Genomic DNA, 16,153 nt, shown 5'->3' with positions numbered 1-16,153 from the left:
AGATCTTTAACTGTGTAAAATATTCAGTAACTGAAAGATCACCTTGCTTGAAGCCATAGATTTCTTCTTGCAAGTCTGAAATTCGTATAATGTCGCCTTGAGAAAAACGATCTCGCAAATCATTCCAAACATCAGCAGCGATGTCTATCCACAAAACATTCTGAGCAATTGAAGGTGAAAGTGATTTAGTAATCCAAGATAACACCATAGTGTTGCATCTCTCCCAAGTTGAGTGCATCAGGTCTATTTTTGCTGGAATTATGATTGAACCATCTATAAAAGAGAGTTTGCTTTTGGAAGCCAGCGCCATTTTCATTGCCCTGGCCCAAGAATGGTAATTTGATCCATCAAGAATCGGTGATACAAGAATCAATGCAGGATTCTTGTTTGGGTGAAGGAAGAAAGGATTGGAAGGATTTTGAAGGTGATCCGCCATTGCAGATTAAAGGAAAATTTATGTAACTTTTCAAGCATAAGTTAATAACAAGAAGCAAATGAAGAAGCTTCTAGAAAAATGAATGCAGGAAAAGCAATTGCTCTGATACCATGAAACGAGATCTGATTGAAGGAAAAATAAATCTTCTTACTATTAATCTGTGAGTTCTGATTATATACAAGAATAAGAAGATAACAGAAAAGCAATAACAAAGGAGGAAGTTGTAACTGCCTATAGAGTCGTGCTAACAAACTAAAAATAAGTTACAGCTAATCTATTGCCAGGTAAGCAATTAGTTACTTAGTGGGTCAGTCTCTTTTTTTTGCTTTCTTTTCATTTTGTTTGCATCTGCTGTGAATTTGTCACTTTCATTTATGGTTAATACTAATCTCCAAATTTCTCTTAACATTCCATCTTTAAAGCCATAATTCTCCGGTTCACTCTATCTTCAAATTGTTTAATTGCTTGAAATTGCTCATTTTTCTGTCTGACGTAAATCTTTACCATTCTCAACTTGATATTGATTTTCAACTAACCATTAGAAATTTCGTTCTTGAGTCAAAATTTATTGGGAGTTTTTTTTGTTTAATCATGATATGTTTGTAAGTTGGTTGTCTCATTTTTTATTTATTTTATTTTTTTAAGGATTGATTGAACTTTTAGTTGTGGGATTTGCATATGGTTTCTAATTTTATTGCAGAAAAGGATAAAATTTACTGTTAGGGCTTGCCAAATTCATTTACATCAAGCCCATTGATTGTTGATTTTGTATAGTATTTGAAAAGTTATTTTCAAACTCTATACATGGCTTCAAAAATTGCTTCTTTAGATAGTTCTCGACTCTTCTAAAACCTAACTTTCTCATCCTTCTTCTACTTTTTTTTTTTTTTAATTAAAAATACCAGTTCCCTTGTAGAAGCTGCAATAGTTCTCCATCACCATTTAAACGCAAGATATCCCATATAATGTTTTATATGGGTTGATTTTGATTGATATATAAGAATTTGACAATGATATCCAAATTGATGAGCTTGACATAGATTACAAGTTTAGATTGATCTTCTCCTTTTTTTTTTTTTCTTTTATTGTGCTAGTTTAATAGTCGTTTGAGCTATTGTTACATGAAATGTTAATTTTCTTTAGTCTTCTTGATTCAAGTTGATTGGTAAACTTGATTATTTTTGTCGTGTTAATTTCCAGAGTTACTTATTAGAAAAGCCAAATAGGCATAAATAAGCACACAAAATGGAGACCTTATCTCTTTTGAAAAAAAGAATTTAATTCTTTTTATATTGTGTGCTCCACCCTCTTTTTCAGCATAATAAATGAACTATTTTGGACTCTTTTCCATAAGTTATGGGTTTTTTGGCCAAAAAAAAATGGGTATATTGAACATTTAATCTAAGTTGGGGGAGTAAAATGGGCCATTTTCTAAAAACTTTTGATATTTTTTATTAATGTAAAATTAAATTTTATCTCTCTTTCATGTTAAAATTCTTTTTAAAAGTGATTAAATTGACCAAATTAGGTATTAAAATATTTTACCTATATCAGATTTCCGTTTTTCTTTATATGATTCGATTGGTGAACATTTTTTTTTTTTTTTAATGATGATCGGCAAACCTAAATTTGAATGAGTTTATAAATGAGATAATTATATCTTTAGTATATGAATTTTTATGTTTTTTCTATTTTGATATGTCAACGAAAACAGTAACGATTGAGCGTCTCAATTTATAGAATTTTACAATTAGGGGTGTCTCTAAATGATATGGCTAATTGGAAAATTGATTTTGCATACGTGGCCCATTTTTTACTAAGGGGCAGTTGACTTGGCGAAACATGAGCTGAAGTTTTTGCCAAATAAGCCAAGGGTGACATGGAAACCACGAAAATCTCCATTATAACTTCCATTTAATGCTTCCCAACTACCTCCTTCTCTTCCTTCTATTTTCTATTGATCAAATTCCTAAAATCAAATGTATCTTACTTTTTTTATCTAAAATGCATTCCATTGAATCACAACCAAGTAGTTCAAAAGCGTGCAAACAACCGGTGTATAACATTCCAATGAACAACATATAACCTGCAAACTTAATCTTTAAAGCCCTATTTTGCTTAACATAACTCTGCAAGTCCAGGAAATCTAACTATGGTATCCAATCTCCAACATTCAAAACTCCATTAAGCAAAAACAAATCAGCTAACATTTCTTAAAATTCTTCAAGCGCTAGTATGTAGTGTACTCATCGGTGGCAGTTTGAGGTCTAGAGGCAAAGATCTGATAGTTTGATTTTAAGATTTGCTTTGCTATTTCTGTTGATGAGGCTACTGTGAATGGGAAGGAGCTGAACTTAAGTTGCATTATAGGTCCACATTTTTGTGACAATCTGTGTAGAGATTGATGTGGGAGAGGGCCATGGTTTTGGGCCTATGGAAGTTTCTGGGAATGGAATGCATTTGAGGTAAAAAAAAAAAAAAACGATAGAATTTGATTTTAGGGATTTGATATATAGAAGGAAGAGAAGGAGGTAGTTGGGGAGCACTAAATGGAGGTTAAAATGAAGATTTCCCACGGTTTTCATGTCACCATTGGCTTATTTGGTGAAAATGAGTTCAATTGGCTTATTTGGTGAAAATTCAACTCATTTTCACCAAGTCAGCTGCCACTTAGTAAAAAATGGGCCCGCACATGCAAAATCAATTTTCTGGTTAGCCAGTCAACCGTAGACATTCAATTGCAAAATTTTATAAATTTAGACATTCAATCGTTACTGTTTTCTGTCGAGACACTGGAATAAAAAAAATATAAAAATTCAGACACTAAAGATATAATTATCCCGTTTCTAAATTGATTAATATATATTTTGAGTTTTAAAATATTATAAGCTCTGATCCTCAATTAAATTATTAAGAAAAAGTTATTTTCCGAAAATAAATGAAATTTAAAATTTATAAGATAAATTATGGTTATTAATATCATATGTTATAAGAAACTATATTATGAAAGGTTTTTTTTTTTTTAAAGGAATATATCGTGAAGGTTATTTGGTGATACGTATGTAACACTAAGATATAATTGTAATAAAAAATCAAATTCTATCAAAATAAGTGGATTTTTCAAATAAATTCTATAAAATTAAACTATCTAATTATAAATAACAAAACTAACCTTGATTAAGCTGTAAGAGATGTTGTGTTATTTTTTCCCAATTGTTCTGCAATTTGTCTGCTTTAATCAGATTATTGTTTTTGAAGTTGATGTTCATTTATCAATAAAGTAATTTCAACTTTTTGAACGTATCTTTTTTTTTTCTTTTTTGTAAATTCAGATCGATTGCAAATAAAAAAAAAAATACAGATATATTTTAATCAAAAATAAATTTACATAATTTATTTTTTTAATTAAATTTGGTTCCAACTTCTATCATCTGTCTTATTTTTATAACTTCCACATAATATTTTCTTGATTGTACAATTAATAAAAAAAAAAAACTCCTTTAGGGGCATACCTACGTGATTCGTATTCCCTAGCAGAGGCCCTTTTAGAACAAAGGCTTCTATATCAGTAGCATTTACTCAAACTGCAAAATCCAAATGGAACTTAGGAGAAAATGTTAATTTCTCATATATATATATATATATATATATATATATATATATATATATATATTAATTTGTTTACAAATAAATTTCACGTTAATGATTCATTTGTTCTAAATAATAAAATATAGTGTTAAACTCTGAAGTCCAATGGGCTGGTGTCAGAATAAACCAAGAAAGCAGACCTTGATGAGCAAAAAATTAGAAACTACAAGGCCCAAACCCGGTTTCATTCAAGGAGGGGCAGTTTCGTCATTCTATTAAAAATACAGGCAGCATCCGTTCTGTGTCTCTCTGTACGTTTCTCTCTCTGACCCCACCTTCTCATTCTCTCTCTAAAATTTCCTGTTTTTCTTCTTCGAAAAACTGACGTCTGCGTTTCTCGTATCTATCCTATTTTTTCTCTAACCCTAAACTTTTCTATTTCAGTTACTAAAATCCGTACAGATTCTCCTCTTCAATTCAATCCAATCCAAAATCGTATACCGGCATATTTACTTATATTCATATGTAATTTATTCATGGGCAAATATAATAAATATTTGCTGAGATGATTCAAATCCCAATCTGAAGACAACCTTCGGCGTTTGAGAAGGAAATTGGAAACGCCATCTGATCCATATATGGCGAACGGAACGGACGTCAAGGATATGCTGGTGGCTAAGGTTCGACCAGGTCTAAAACGGGAGTTTGAATTTGCGTTCAGGGCTCTCTCGGAGATCTCTGGTTCGTTAGGTCGGACCCGTGCTAAACGGGTTCAGAGTGGAGCCTCCCCAACGAATGGAAGTGCGGAGAGATCTAATAACAAGAAAAGATTGAAGGCTAGTGGCTCAAAGGAGTCCGTGAAAGGGGAAAAAGTGAGGGATTTGGAGGAGAAAGTTGTGGGTTGTGGAGAGGAAGTGGAGGTTGTGAAGGAAGAGGAGGCGAAAAGTGATTTGGTGGAACTGGGGAGTGGAGATGAGGAGGCAAAGGTTGGATTGATTGAATCAGTTCCTCTTTTAGGAAGGGAAGTCAATGGTGTAGATATCGAGATTGTGGAAGAGAAGGATAATAGAGTTGCTTCAATGTGTGTAGAAGAGACACAGAAGAAAAATGAACTCGAAAAGCCAGTAATAAGTGAGGACATGCAGAGAAATGATGTTAATTGGAATGGTGTATGTGAGGAAAGGCCTGGTGGGTCATTAACAAATTCCTTGAATAATGAGGATTTAGAGGACAAGATTAGCTTGGATAAGGTTATGATGGATGAGGGTTTAAGAGTGGGTGATATGAATGATACATACGAGGAAGGAACTAGTGACTTGGTGCCAGTTTTAATGGAAGAGGAGTCAAAGAACAAACTGGAGAAGGCGACGGTTTTAGAAAGCATCAGTGATTCTGAATTAAAGGGCGACAGAAACATTGTATGTGCAGAAGGGACTAGCAATTCATCCGCAATTGTTGCTAACAGCGAAGGGGTTGAAATACAATCATCGCCAGTTTTGGTTAATGATATTAACGGTAAGGTGGAGGAGAAGCCTTTTAGGCGGTTTACCAGGTCATTGCTGAAGCCAAAAACAGAGACAATGAAAGAGTTCAATGCTAAACTTGAGAATAAGTTGTATAAGGTTATAATGGATGAAAGTTTAAAAGACTGTGATAGGAATCATGAATGCGAGGAAGGAACTAGTGGGTCGGTGCCAGTTTTAATGGAAGAGGATTCAAAGAACGTAATGGAGAAGGTGACAATAAACTTGGTTCTAGAACGCAACAGTGATTCTGAAGTAAAGGGCGACATGAAAAATGTATGTGAAGAAAGGATTAGCATGCCTTCTGCAGTTGTTGCTAACAGCGAAGGGGTTGATATACAATCATCGAGCTTTTTGGTTAAAGGTAACAATGGTAAGGTGGAGGAGAAGCCTTTTAGGAGGTTTACCAGGTCATTGCTAAAGCCGAAAACAGAGATAGTGGAAGAGTTCAATACTAAAGATGAGAATACCTTGGATAATTCAAAAGAGGTTGATAGAAATGACATATGTGAGGCGGGAACTAGTAGGTCGGTGCCAGTTTTAATGGAAGAGGATTCAAAGAACGAAATGGAGAAGGTGACAGTAAAAGGGGTTTTGGAAAGCAACAGTGATTCTGAAGTAAAGGGTGACAGGAACAATATATGTGAAGAAAGGATTAGCATTTCGTCTGCAATTATTGCTAGTGGCGAAGGGTTTGATAGGAATCATACACGTGGGGAAGGAACTAGTGGGTCGGTGCCAGTCTTAATGGAAGAGCATCCAAAGAAGGAACTGGAGAAGGCGACTTCAAACGGGTTTTTAGAAAGAAACTGTGATTCTGATGTAAAGGGCGACAGGAACAATTTATGTGAAGAAGGGGCTAGCTTGTCTTCTGCAATTCTTGCTACTAGCAAGGGGGTTGTTATACAACCATTGCCAGTTTTGATTAATGATAGAACTGTTAAATTGGAGGAGAAGCCTTTTAGGAGGTTTACCAGGTCATTGCTGAAGCCAAAAATAGAGACAGTGAAAGAGTTCAATTCTAAAGATGGTGTAGAAGGAAATAATGGGAGCGGGAGATCAAGTGGGGCTGATCATATAGGTAGTTCATCTGCTGGGCTTTCAAAGATGTTGAGGATTGATTCATCAAGGAAGTTCCCTACAAAATTGAAGGATCTTCTTGATTCAGGTATATTGGAGGGACTGAAAGTGAAGTATATGCGTTCTAAGGTACGAGTCATCATTCCCATAATAATTGATATGAATTACTTCTGGCTGGTCTTGTTTGAATTCTTAGCGAGGATTATTTCTAATTGCAGGCTAGGGGGGCTGGAGAGGCAGGGTTGTGGGGAGTTATCAAGGGATCAGGGATTCAATGTTTTTGTCGTGTTTGCAAAGGACAAGAAGTGAGTAACATGTATACTTTTGAAATGTTGTTATCCTGTTTGTATAGTTGAGCAACGGTATTTGATTGAATTATTAAGTGTACTTTGTTCCTGGATTGTAAATTTAGGTTGTTACACCTGCTTTATTTGAGTTGCATGCTGGCAGTTCAAATAAACGTCCACCAGAATATATTTACTTAGAGAACGGGAACACACTTCGTGATGTGATGAATGCTTGCAAGGATTCATCATTGGAGAATTTGGATGCAGCTGTGAGGCTTTCTAGTGGTTGTTCATCTTTGCAGAAATCTACCTTCTGCCTGAATTGCAGAGGTTTCTTTTACGCAATCTCTGTTATAATTTAATTTCTTTCTGCATGGGTACAATCTCAGATATTAAATGTTGGTGGAATCTTTGGTGGTTTGTAGGATCTATTGCTGGGACTGGCACTGGAAAATCAATGGTATTATGTAGTCAATGCATTGGATTCAAAGAGTCTCAAGCTGGCATGCCGGTAACAACAGATAATGACAAAGGGTATGCAGCACTTTATCACTCTGCTTTGAATGGTCACACCTAAATAGTTGGCAATCAGTAAGAATCGGGTAACATATTGGTCATTGTGTTTATATTTATATTACATTAGTTAATAATCTGTGTTGGTTAGACTTGTTATTGTTATTGGATGAACCCCTCCATTTTACATGGTATGCTTTTCCTTATACTTGAGGGATCCATATGTAATTAGTAATTGCTTATGTTCTTTTTCAGTAGATATTGATCATATATGAAAGCAAATTCCACATTTTCCTTTCTTAGCTTTTAATTATTAAAGTATCATCTATGGTTACGGCTCCACCAAGTCTCAGTTACTTGACAATATTTGTATTATAGATCATCGTGTCTTCATATGATTTGCTATCTTAAAAGTTGTTAATTGGTTTATCTTCTGTTTGAACATTTATTTTGTTGAACCTAATGAAACCTTTGCCTGTAATCAGGATTTGTGTTTTAGCTATACAGATACTTCTGCACATAGAAAACTGGGTGTTTGTGTTTGAAAGTAGATTCCTGCAGGCTGGAACTCTTTAGGCCTTTTCTAGTTTGCATCTTATAAAATTACTACAGAAATTTTGTTTTATTTTTTTCTGTTCTTTTGCTTCAGAACTCCAAAACAAATTCCTCTTCCAAAGTCGACTGAAAGTGCGATAAAGTGCAGCACATCACGAAGCAAGAGTCAGGGGAGGCTTACAACGAAGTAATCTTTCTCATTTTTCTCCAATATCTGGGATTCATCTTGCTTTCTTATATTAACTATTTTTTACTTAATTTTTATCAGTGTCTAGTGTTCATAATCTAGACAAAGGTCTAAGTTATTGGTTGTTCCATGTATTTTTCAATAGGGATTTGCGGATGCATAAATTGGTTTTTGAAGAAGATGTCTTGCCTGATGGAACTGAAGTTGCTTATTATTCTCGAGGACAGGTGTTGCTACATGATGTGAAGTCTGTTTTTTATGCATTTGATTCAAATTTATTTTTGCTGAGTTGTAATGTGTTGTTGGGCAGAAACTATTGGTTGGTTACAAGAAGGGTTTTGGCATATTTTGTTCCTGCTGCAATGCTGAGGTTTTTTTTTTTTTCTTCTGTTGGATTCGTTTCTTTGATGAATATTCTGTTAGAGAGTGATTTCTTAACATTTAATGAGCAGGTCAGCCCCTCCCAATTTGAATCCCATGCTGGTTGGGCATCACGTCGAAAACCGTGAGTTTATCTGTTCAAAATCTTTTGTTTATCTCCAAACTGATGCTGCCATTGACACTGTGCTATATTAATCAGTAATCAAAAACTTATAGTTACGCACCAGTTGGCATGTTTTAAATGGCAAGCCCTGCAATCACTAGGATTGCCTACTTTTCAATTCGAAGCAATGAGAAATTGGAAGCAAAGTTTTTTTTTTTTGCATTTCTATTTTATTTAACCTTAATTTCTTGCTTGCATTTTTTTTTTTGTTTGAGCAGCTATCTACATATTTACACATCTAATGGGGTGTCTCTTCATGAATTGGCATTGTCACTATCAAAAAATCGGAAGTTTTCTACTCATGAAAATGACGATCTCTGCCAGATTTGCAAAGATGGTGGGAATCTTTTGTGTTGCGATACATGTCCAAGGTCTTATCACAAAGGTGTGCATGTGTTTTGCTTATTTGCAAATGATTTCTAATATGTTACATTTAAATAATGAAGATGAACTGAAATACAGAGGGGACAATAGTTGAATAAAGGATCCACTATTGGCATTGCTTTGTTAGGTAAAAAGGAAATTTATAGAAAAACAATAAAGTGTAATATCTTTTTGCTGTAAAGGAAAGCACCATTGAAGAAGAGACAACAATTTTATTGAAATGATAGTTCATTTCTTGAGCCTTTCTGTTTCATTGTATATTCATCTAATTTTGATATTAATCCATGACTCATTGCAACTTTATAATCTATAAGCCATTGCAACTCTGTAAGGTGACAGTGCTTTGGGCCTGGTGTAGGATTGGAAGAGTGGACTGAGAAAGTTGTGACTAGCTTGTATTTTCCTAGGAGAAAGATGATTTGGAGAGAGATAGCTATTTGTCAAGGAAAGTTATGGTTGTCATCCATAAGGAAAGTAGATGGGGAACTTCTTGTTGGTATCTGTTAGCTCTAATTAAGCTCTGTGCAAACCATGAATCTTTTTATTTAGATCAACAATATAACATCACAAGCATTAGTGTGGAAATATCATAAACAAATTTAGGAAATTTTTTATATTATTTAAGAATCAGTAGAAACATATTCTCATGGTTTAAATATTTTAAAAACATTATTGCTCTTAAAATCAATAATAATGTGCATGTTTAACATTTTGAATTAATTTATTTCCAATATTCTTTTTGTATTGTTTTCTTTATATTCGAAATTATTTAATTGCATTTGGTGTCTCAATAATTCAATTATTTACAGCATTATTTTAGTTTTTAGTCAAGGATGAATGTTTCTCAATGAATTTTTGGTTGAAATAATTTTTTAATAAGAAATACTATTATATTGTATTTGGATTTCGGTATGATTTTTTTTCTTTGAACTGGTTTAGATAATGAGGATTCTGTCGAGTAACTGATATTGCTAATGTTTTATTAATAATAATAATAATAATAATATTATTATTATTATCATCATCATTTTGAGATGCAAATATGGGACGGAATGAGAGAAGAAATGGAAAAAAAAGGTCTAAAACATTGCCGTTGTACCGTATTGTAAATCAACAACTATTGTTGAAATTATCATTATAAGATTTCAATCATACAATATGAAGGCCTCAGTTGTCCATGTGAGTTTATTAGAAGACATTTTTTGCAACACATAAAATATATTACCCAACTAAAGACTTGATCCCCAAAGTCACTGTTCCTATGAACAGTGGTTTTGGGATTGTTTTAGTATATATATAATTTTTATTTAACTGTTAACCAGTTGGGTAAAGTATACCTTTGTATTCTGAATTTGTTAAATGACGTGAGTATTAATAGGCATAATACATCAATAAATAATTAGATATATAATTATGCTAATGTTATTGCAATGGTATGTGTCTTTGTCTGGCTTCATAACTTGAATTCCTGATCCAATTTAATGTAGTATGCTCAAAATTGGGTACCTAGGTTTCCATGAAGGTAATTCTGCATTGTAGTTTTACATTTATTCAGCATTGTTACCCATGAACATTCAGGTTGATTATCATCCTCTGTTTTGGTTATTTGATGTTCAATTATATTTCAATTGCAGAATGTCTTTCTCTACCAGAAATTCCGAAGGGTAAATGGAATTGCAAATTTTGCTTCAACAACTTCCAAAAAGAAAAGTTTGTGGAGCGTAATGCTAATGCAATAGCAGCAGGAAGAGTTGCAGGAGTTGATCCTATAGAACAAATAACAAGGCGGTGCATTCGTATTGTCAAAACGCTAGATTCTGAATTTGGTGGATGTGTGATATGCAGGTGCAGTTCTCTTATTTCATCATGTTGAATGTGAATGCATAGTCCTTTACCTGTTATTTTGATTCCTGTTCTTTGTTTAAACATATAATACCTAAGTTATCCTACAGTTAATATTAGATTGCATTTGCATCTGATGTTCTGATGTCTTGTTAGAGCTGTAGGTAGATTTAATTGATGCTAGGTGGCACAAGGTTGGTTCAGTATAAATCCTTTGATTTGGCAAATTTGATGCACAGAGTTGCTGTGTATGTTCTTTTCTTGGTTTGGGCCCTTTGATGTCTGAATGCATTGCTTAGGCCTGAGTTGTGAATTCTTTCCTCTTTTTGGCACACTGTTTTATGTGTTGCTTCAAGTGTAGTTTTTTAATATAAGCCTTATCTTTGCAGAGGCCATGATTTTGCCAAGTCATTTGGTCCTCGTACTGTTTTACTTTGCGATCAGGTACTCTTTGTTATATTATATTATATCTGCACTTGTAACATTTTTTTGGTTTTCTAACCATGCTGTTTACTAATTTTATTACAAAATTACCTGCTCTAATTTTTGCTGAATTTCTCTAGTGTGAGAGAGAGTTTCATGTTGGCTGTTTAAAGGATCAAAACATGGAGGATCTAAAGGTGCCACGATTTTGTGTTTTTATCATTCAAAAGTTTCTAGGATCTAGTTTTTATTAAATGAAGAAATATTGATATAATTTGTTCTGCAGGAGTTGCCTAAAGGGAATTGGTTTTGTTGCACAGAATGCAGCAAAATTTATTGTGCTTTGCATAGATTGGTTGCTCGTGGAGAAGAGAGGCTTCCAGATTATTGCCTAGATGTTATAAGAAAGAAGCATGGGGGAAATGATTCAGAGACTGGGGAAAAGAAGAATGAAGAAAGCAGTTCAGTTACTGGGAGTGGCATTGATGTGAGATGGAGGCTTCTTAATGATAAAATTGATCCTTCTGGTGACACTGCAGCTTTGTTATCTGAAGCCCTTGCTATTTACCATGTGGGTGACTTGACTTTTGCTATACTAAGACTATCTGTTTGAAAATAATAGGAAATGAATATGCTGTTGTTGTTTTAATAAAAGTGTTCATATTGCTGAAATTTGAGTCAAAAGCTACACAAGGAGGTTACACATCTGCTGCTTGCCGTTTGGGCCTGTGTAATTTGATATATTCCTTTCAATTATATTATTTAGGAGAATGCCATATTGTTATTTAGAGTTTAATTTTTATTTTTTAATTATTTTCTATACCTTTGATGTTTGCAGGAACGCTTTGATCCTATATATGTAACTGGAACTTCTAGCAAAGCTGACCGTGACCTCATCCCAGCAATGGTTTTTGGGTAAGCAATAATATGCACTAGTCTCTGCATATGGTATCTTGAATGTCTTCCTGTTGTTTCTTACCCATTTTTCACTTTTCTTTCTTTCTATGTGATTATTACTGCTTGTGCCGCATTGCATTTTCTGGTGAATGATTGTATTAATTTGTTTTTGTAGAGAGAACCTCCAAGGGCAGGACCTGGGTGGCATGTATTGTGCCATATTGCTTGTCAAGTAAGAAGCTTGAATGAATTTTTTCCCCCTCATATCTTGAACAATACTAATTACTTCTACGCTTTATGCAGCAAAGTGGTCGTGTCTTCTGCAATCATTAGGTTTTTTGGGCCGGAAATGGCTGAACTTCCTTTAGTTGCAACTAGTACCAAAGCCCAAGGACAGGTGATATGATATATGCATTGCTTGAATCACCCTTCATATGTTTTTTCATTGTCTGTGTATGTTTGAGGATATTTCATTTCGGACTAAAGTGGCCTGTTTAAATCTGTAGGGATACTTTCAGGCCTTATTTGATTGCCTTGAAAAGCTACTTGGGTTTCTCAACGTAAAGAATCTTGTGCTTCCTGCAGCAGAAGAAGCTGAGTCTATTTGGACAAATAAATTTGGCTTTGACAAATTGACCCAAGAAGAGGTGTGTGCATGTCATCATGTTTTGCATAGTACATCTTTATATCCACCTATATATGCATGTGCATTCTGTACTAGTATCCTAGTACTTTTGGACAATCTCATTCTGTAATTTGCAATAGTTGTAGCTATGAACATATATAGGCAACACATTTGTACATTATGTTTAACATATACAATCTGTTATTGCAGTTTATAAAATTTAGGAAAGAATATCAAATGATGGTCTTTCAAGGGACGGCAATGCTGCGAAAATCAGTCCCTAAGTGCCGGATTGTTGGTCGACCAGAAGGCGGTTAAATATTCTGAGGGATGTGAATGCTTTTTGTAGAAGAGGGGGAAGCAAATTTTTTCAGGAGTCTTTTCCTTGTGTACATGATCGGGTTTTTGCAGTGTAGTAGTGTACAGGAGATGTAGATGATGTTATAGATGAAGCTTACAATTCTTTTTGTAGAAGGAAAGTGGAGAAGGATCATTCATAGCCATAGGCACATTTAATAGAAGATAATACAGGAGTAAAAGTTTTGAAGGAGCAACAAATTTGGCTGTTGACTAGCTAAGTTTTGAAGTAGTTGAATAGATTTTGGGAGCTTAATTTTGTTCTTGGAAATGAAATTCTTTTGGATTTTATATTTTGCTTGAATGTTAACAACGCCATGATGCAGCAATTGTATTTGTTGATATTTGATTTTGGCATGTCGATGAATGGGAAGCAAAATATAGAACCAAAATGGTCTTTCATTTATTTGTTTGTAGGTCCAATTTCAAATTGCCAAACAAATGTTTCGTTATTCAATTACTCAAATTATAGTTATTTAATTTTTTTGAATAACAAATGTTGAAATTAAATTCGAAATTATTCCAAGAATATGTAGTAATGATAATTTTATATATTATTTTAATAAATAAATATAACTTTTAAGTATTTCTTCCTCTTCACCTAAAATTGTTATGCTCTCACTTTGGCATTTGAAATTCTTGAAGCATTTAAAAGGTATATTAATATTATAATCAGTTTTTTTCACTTCATAATAAAAATATTTTATATTTAATCTGCTTAATAATTTGTTTATGGTGTACTTTGATTATAATATGATAAAGAGAGTAAACTAGGAAAAATATTATTTTATGCATATTACAAAAAAAATAATATTAAAACAATAAAAGAAAGTTCTAGAGGAGCCGTACAGCTCCAAGGAAAAAGTAGAACTTCGTACTAAGGAAAGGATATCGAAAAAAGGAGGAAAGGAATTGAAATGTTGTGTGAACAATATTTGGAAAAATAAAAAACATTTTAAAATTTTCATTTTATTTTAGTTTTAGAGGAGAAATTATTTTTTTATTCGATTTCATTTTCATTAAATTCAAAAAAAAATTATTCAGATGGTCAATTTGACTTCTGTTTACTTCTATATGTTATCCGATTTGATTTAATTTTTATCTTTAACATTTGTTTTATATATTCAGTCAGGGTGATTATTAGGTTGGTTCCATCAAAATTTGATTAAAAGCTAGAAGCGGGAGGTATTCAAAATTTGAAATTCAAAAATCTTACACCTTTCACATTTTCAAATTAAATTAATCCTTTTTTTGGAAACCACATTTACTGTATGCCCCAATGAATTATTTCTATTTACGCTATTGTCCGCTTAATATCACAACCGATATATCTCTACGCTTTTTTTTTCACTCTGTTCATTTCTTACTCTTTCTCTCTCTCCCTCTGTAAGGTACGATTTGTCCTTTTCAATTCTCTGCTTATTGATCGGTCTACTTGCGATTCCATTTCATGTCGGTTTCTGTTTCTTGATTTGGAATTATTTCGTTTCTTTTACAGATCAAAAATCTCTGAAGAAAGTCGAAACAACTGACTCGAAAGTCGAATTTGATTCTAATCAAAAGCCCTAGTAAAAATGGGTCAGATCCAGTATTCTGAGAAGTATTTCGATGACACTTTCGAGTACAGGTATTGATATTACTAATCACTGTCGCTTTGATTTCTTCGTTTCGATCCTTGCTCTCTTTTTTTTTTCTTTTCCTTTTGAGTTTTTTAGTATTGATTGGATTGTGATTCTGTTTCCAATGGTATTCGTACAGGCATGTGGTGCTCCCTCCTGAAGTCGCCAAACTTGTGCCCAAAAATCGGCTTCTCTCTGAAGTGAGTCGATTGGTGTTTGTTTTTTCTTTTTTCATTTTTCTAGTTTGAATTTTCTGGTTGATTAGTAAATTGTGAGTTTGTCTTTTTTTTCTGAATAATTAAATTTAATTTGTTGCTTCAGATTCTTTATTTGGGTTAATTCTTCAAATTTCAGATTTAATTCGATTAGTAATAAGCTGCTCTACTTTTTAGTTCCATGTAAATCTAGAAATGAAACTCAACATCATAATGAAAAAACAATCGTGTCTTGTTAAAAAAAATAATTAACAAAAATAACTGAAACAAAGATATGAATTGACATGGTAGAAGAGGAATATGATATGATTCAGGAGTCTTATAGCTAGGTTTTTCTTGTTTTAGTATTTTTGTAATTATCTTTTGCTAATTTTCTTATTAAGATGTAACGTTCTAGGATAGTAAGCAATATAGAAGATGTGTTTTTCTTTGTAAGTGGTGTTTTTGAGTATATCAGCTGTTCAGTTGCCATCTGAAATTCTAAAAGATATTGTTTTTGTGTTTTGATTTGTTTATATAGAATGAATGGCGTGCCATTGGTGTCCAACAGAGCCGTGGTTGGGTGCACTATGCAATTCATCGCCCTGAGCCACACATCATGCTCTTCAGGAGGCCACTCAACTATCAGCAGCAGCAGGAGAATCAAGCTCAGCAAAATATGCTTGCTAAGTGATTATTTTTACCCTCTTGAATATGTCAAATACAAAGAATAGTTTGGTTTATGCGCTGTGTAAACTCTATGGATATGGATAATTTGGGATTTTCTAGTGGTGTGTTGTAATTTTCTCCTCTGGAGAATTTCGTTTTTAGGGTTCTTATTTCTTCTTTATATTAACCATGTCTTTGATGATTTCTTGTGATTGGCAGATCTTGATTATCGCCTATGGTTTACTTTTAGCATGTCATTGGATGATGTTTGTGCCTAATGGTGGATTTTGATTGATAGTCTTGTTATTGCCTAATGGTGTGTGTGGTTCTGGTGGTTGTTGAAGATTATCACCGAACCTCTTCGCAACTTATTTTACATTGCTCCTCAAATCTTGTATATGATTGAACTGTTTGTGCCAGACAAATTCTG

General features: G+C 33.5%; 2 protein-coding genes across 5 annotated transcripts; both read left to right on the top strand.

Moving 5' to 3' along the window:
* The first annotated feature begins 4,342 nt into the window (after window positions 1-4,342).
* On the top strand, window positions 4,343-13,647 carry LOC105627995 (uncharacterized). 4 transcript variants are annotated; one of them, XM_089721064.1, is made up of 19 exons: window positions 4,347-6,756; window positions 6,846-6,932; window positions 7,040-7,244; window positions 7,340-7,448; window positions 8,077-8,169; window positions 8,315-8,396; window positions 8,480-8,539; window positions 8,622-8,674; window positions 8,932-9,098; window positions 9,456-9,593; window positions 10,732-10,942; window positions 11,329-11,383; window positions 11,503-11,559; window positions 11,649-11,933; window positions 12,201-12,277; window positions 12,435-12,491; window positions 12,563-12,656; window positions 12,766-12,906; window positions 13,095-13,647. In XM_089721064.1, exons 1-19 carry the CDS (start codon window positions 4,663-4,665, stop codon window positions 13,200-13,202), a joined length of 4,173 nt encoding a protein of 1,390 aa, XP_089577190.1. In that variant the 5' UTR covers window positions 4,347-4,662; the 3' UTR covers window positions 13,203-13,647. The 4 variants fall into 4 exon arrangements, 3 of the variants coding, with proteins under 3 accessions (XP_089577196.1, XP_089577190.1, XP_089577193.1); XR_016320807.1 differs by lacking the exon at window positions 13,095-13,647 and having other exon boundaries at window positions 4,345-6,756; window positions 12,568-12,656; window positions 12,766-12,905; XM_089721067.1 differs by lacking the exon at window positions 9,456-9,593 and having other exon boundaries at window positions 4,348-6,756.
* Window positions 13,648-14,480: 833 nt separating this feature from the next.
* Window positions 14,481-15,935, top strand: LOC105627996 (cyclin-dependent kinases regulatory subunit 1). The gene is made up of 4 exons (XM_012209282.4): window positions 14,481-14,632; window positions 14,740-14,868; window positions 15,000-15,060; window positions 15,596-15,935. Exons 2-4 carry the CDS (start codon window positions 14,816-14,818, stop codon window positions 15,746-15,748), a joined length of 267 nt encoding a protein of 88 aa, XP_012064672.1. The 5' UTR covers window positions 14,481-14,632; window positions 14,740-14,815; the 3' UTR covers window positions 15,749-15,935.
* Window positions 15,936-16,153: the final 218 nt, after the last annotated feature.

The sequence above is a fragment of the Jatropha curcas genome, chromosome 1 (assembly GCF_041381405.1).
Source record: "Jatropha curcas cultivar XTBG-Jc1 chromosome 1, XTBG_Jcur_1.0, whole genome shotgun sequence".
Lineage (NCBI taxonomy): Eukaryota > Viridiplantae > Streptophyta > Magnoliopsida > Malpighiales > Euphorbiaceae > Jatropha > Jatropha curcas.
This window is presented reverse-complemented; position numbering and strand designations above follow the sequence as displayed.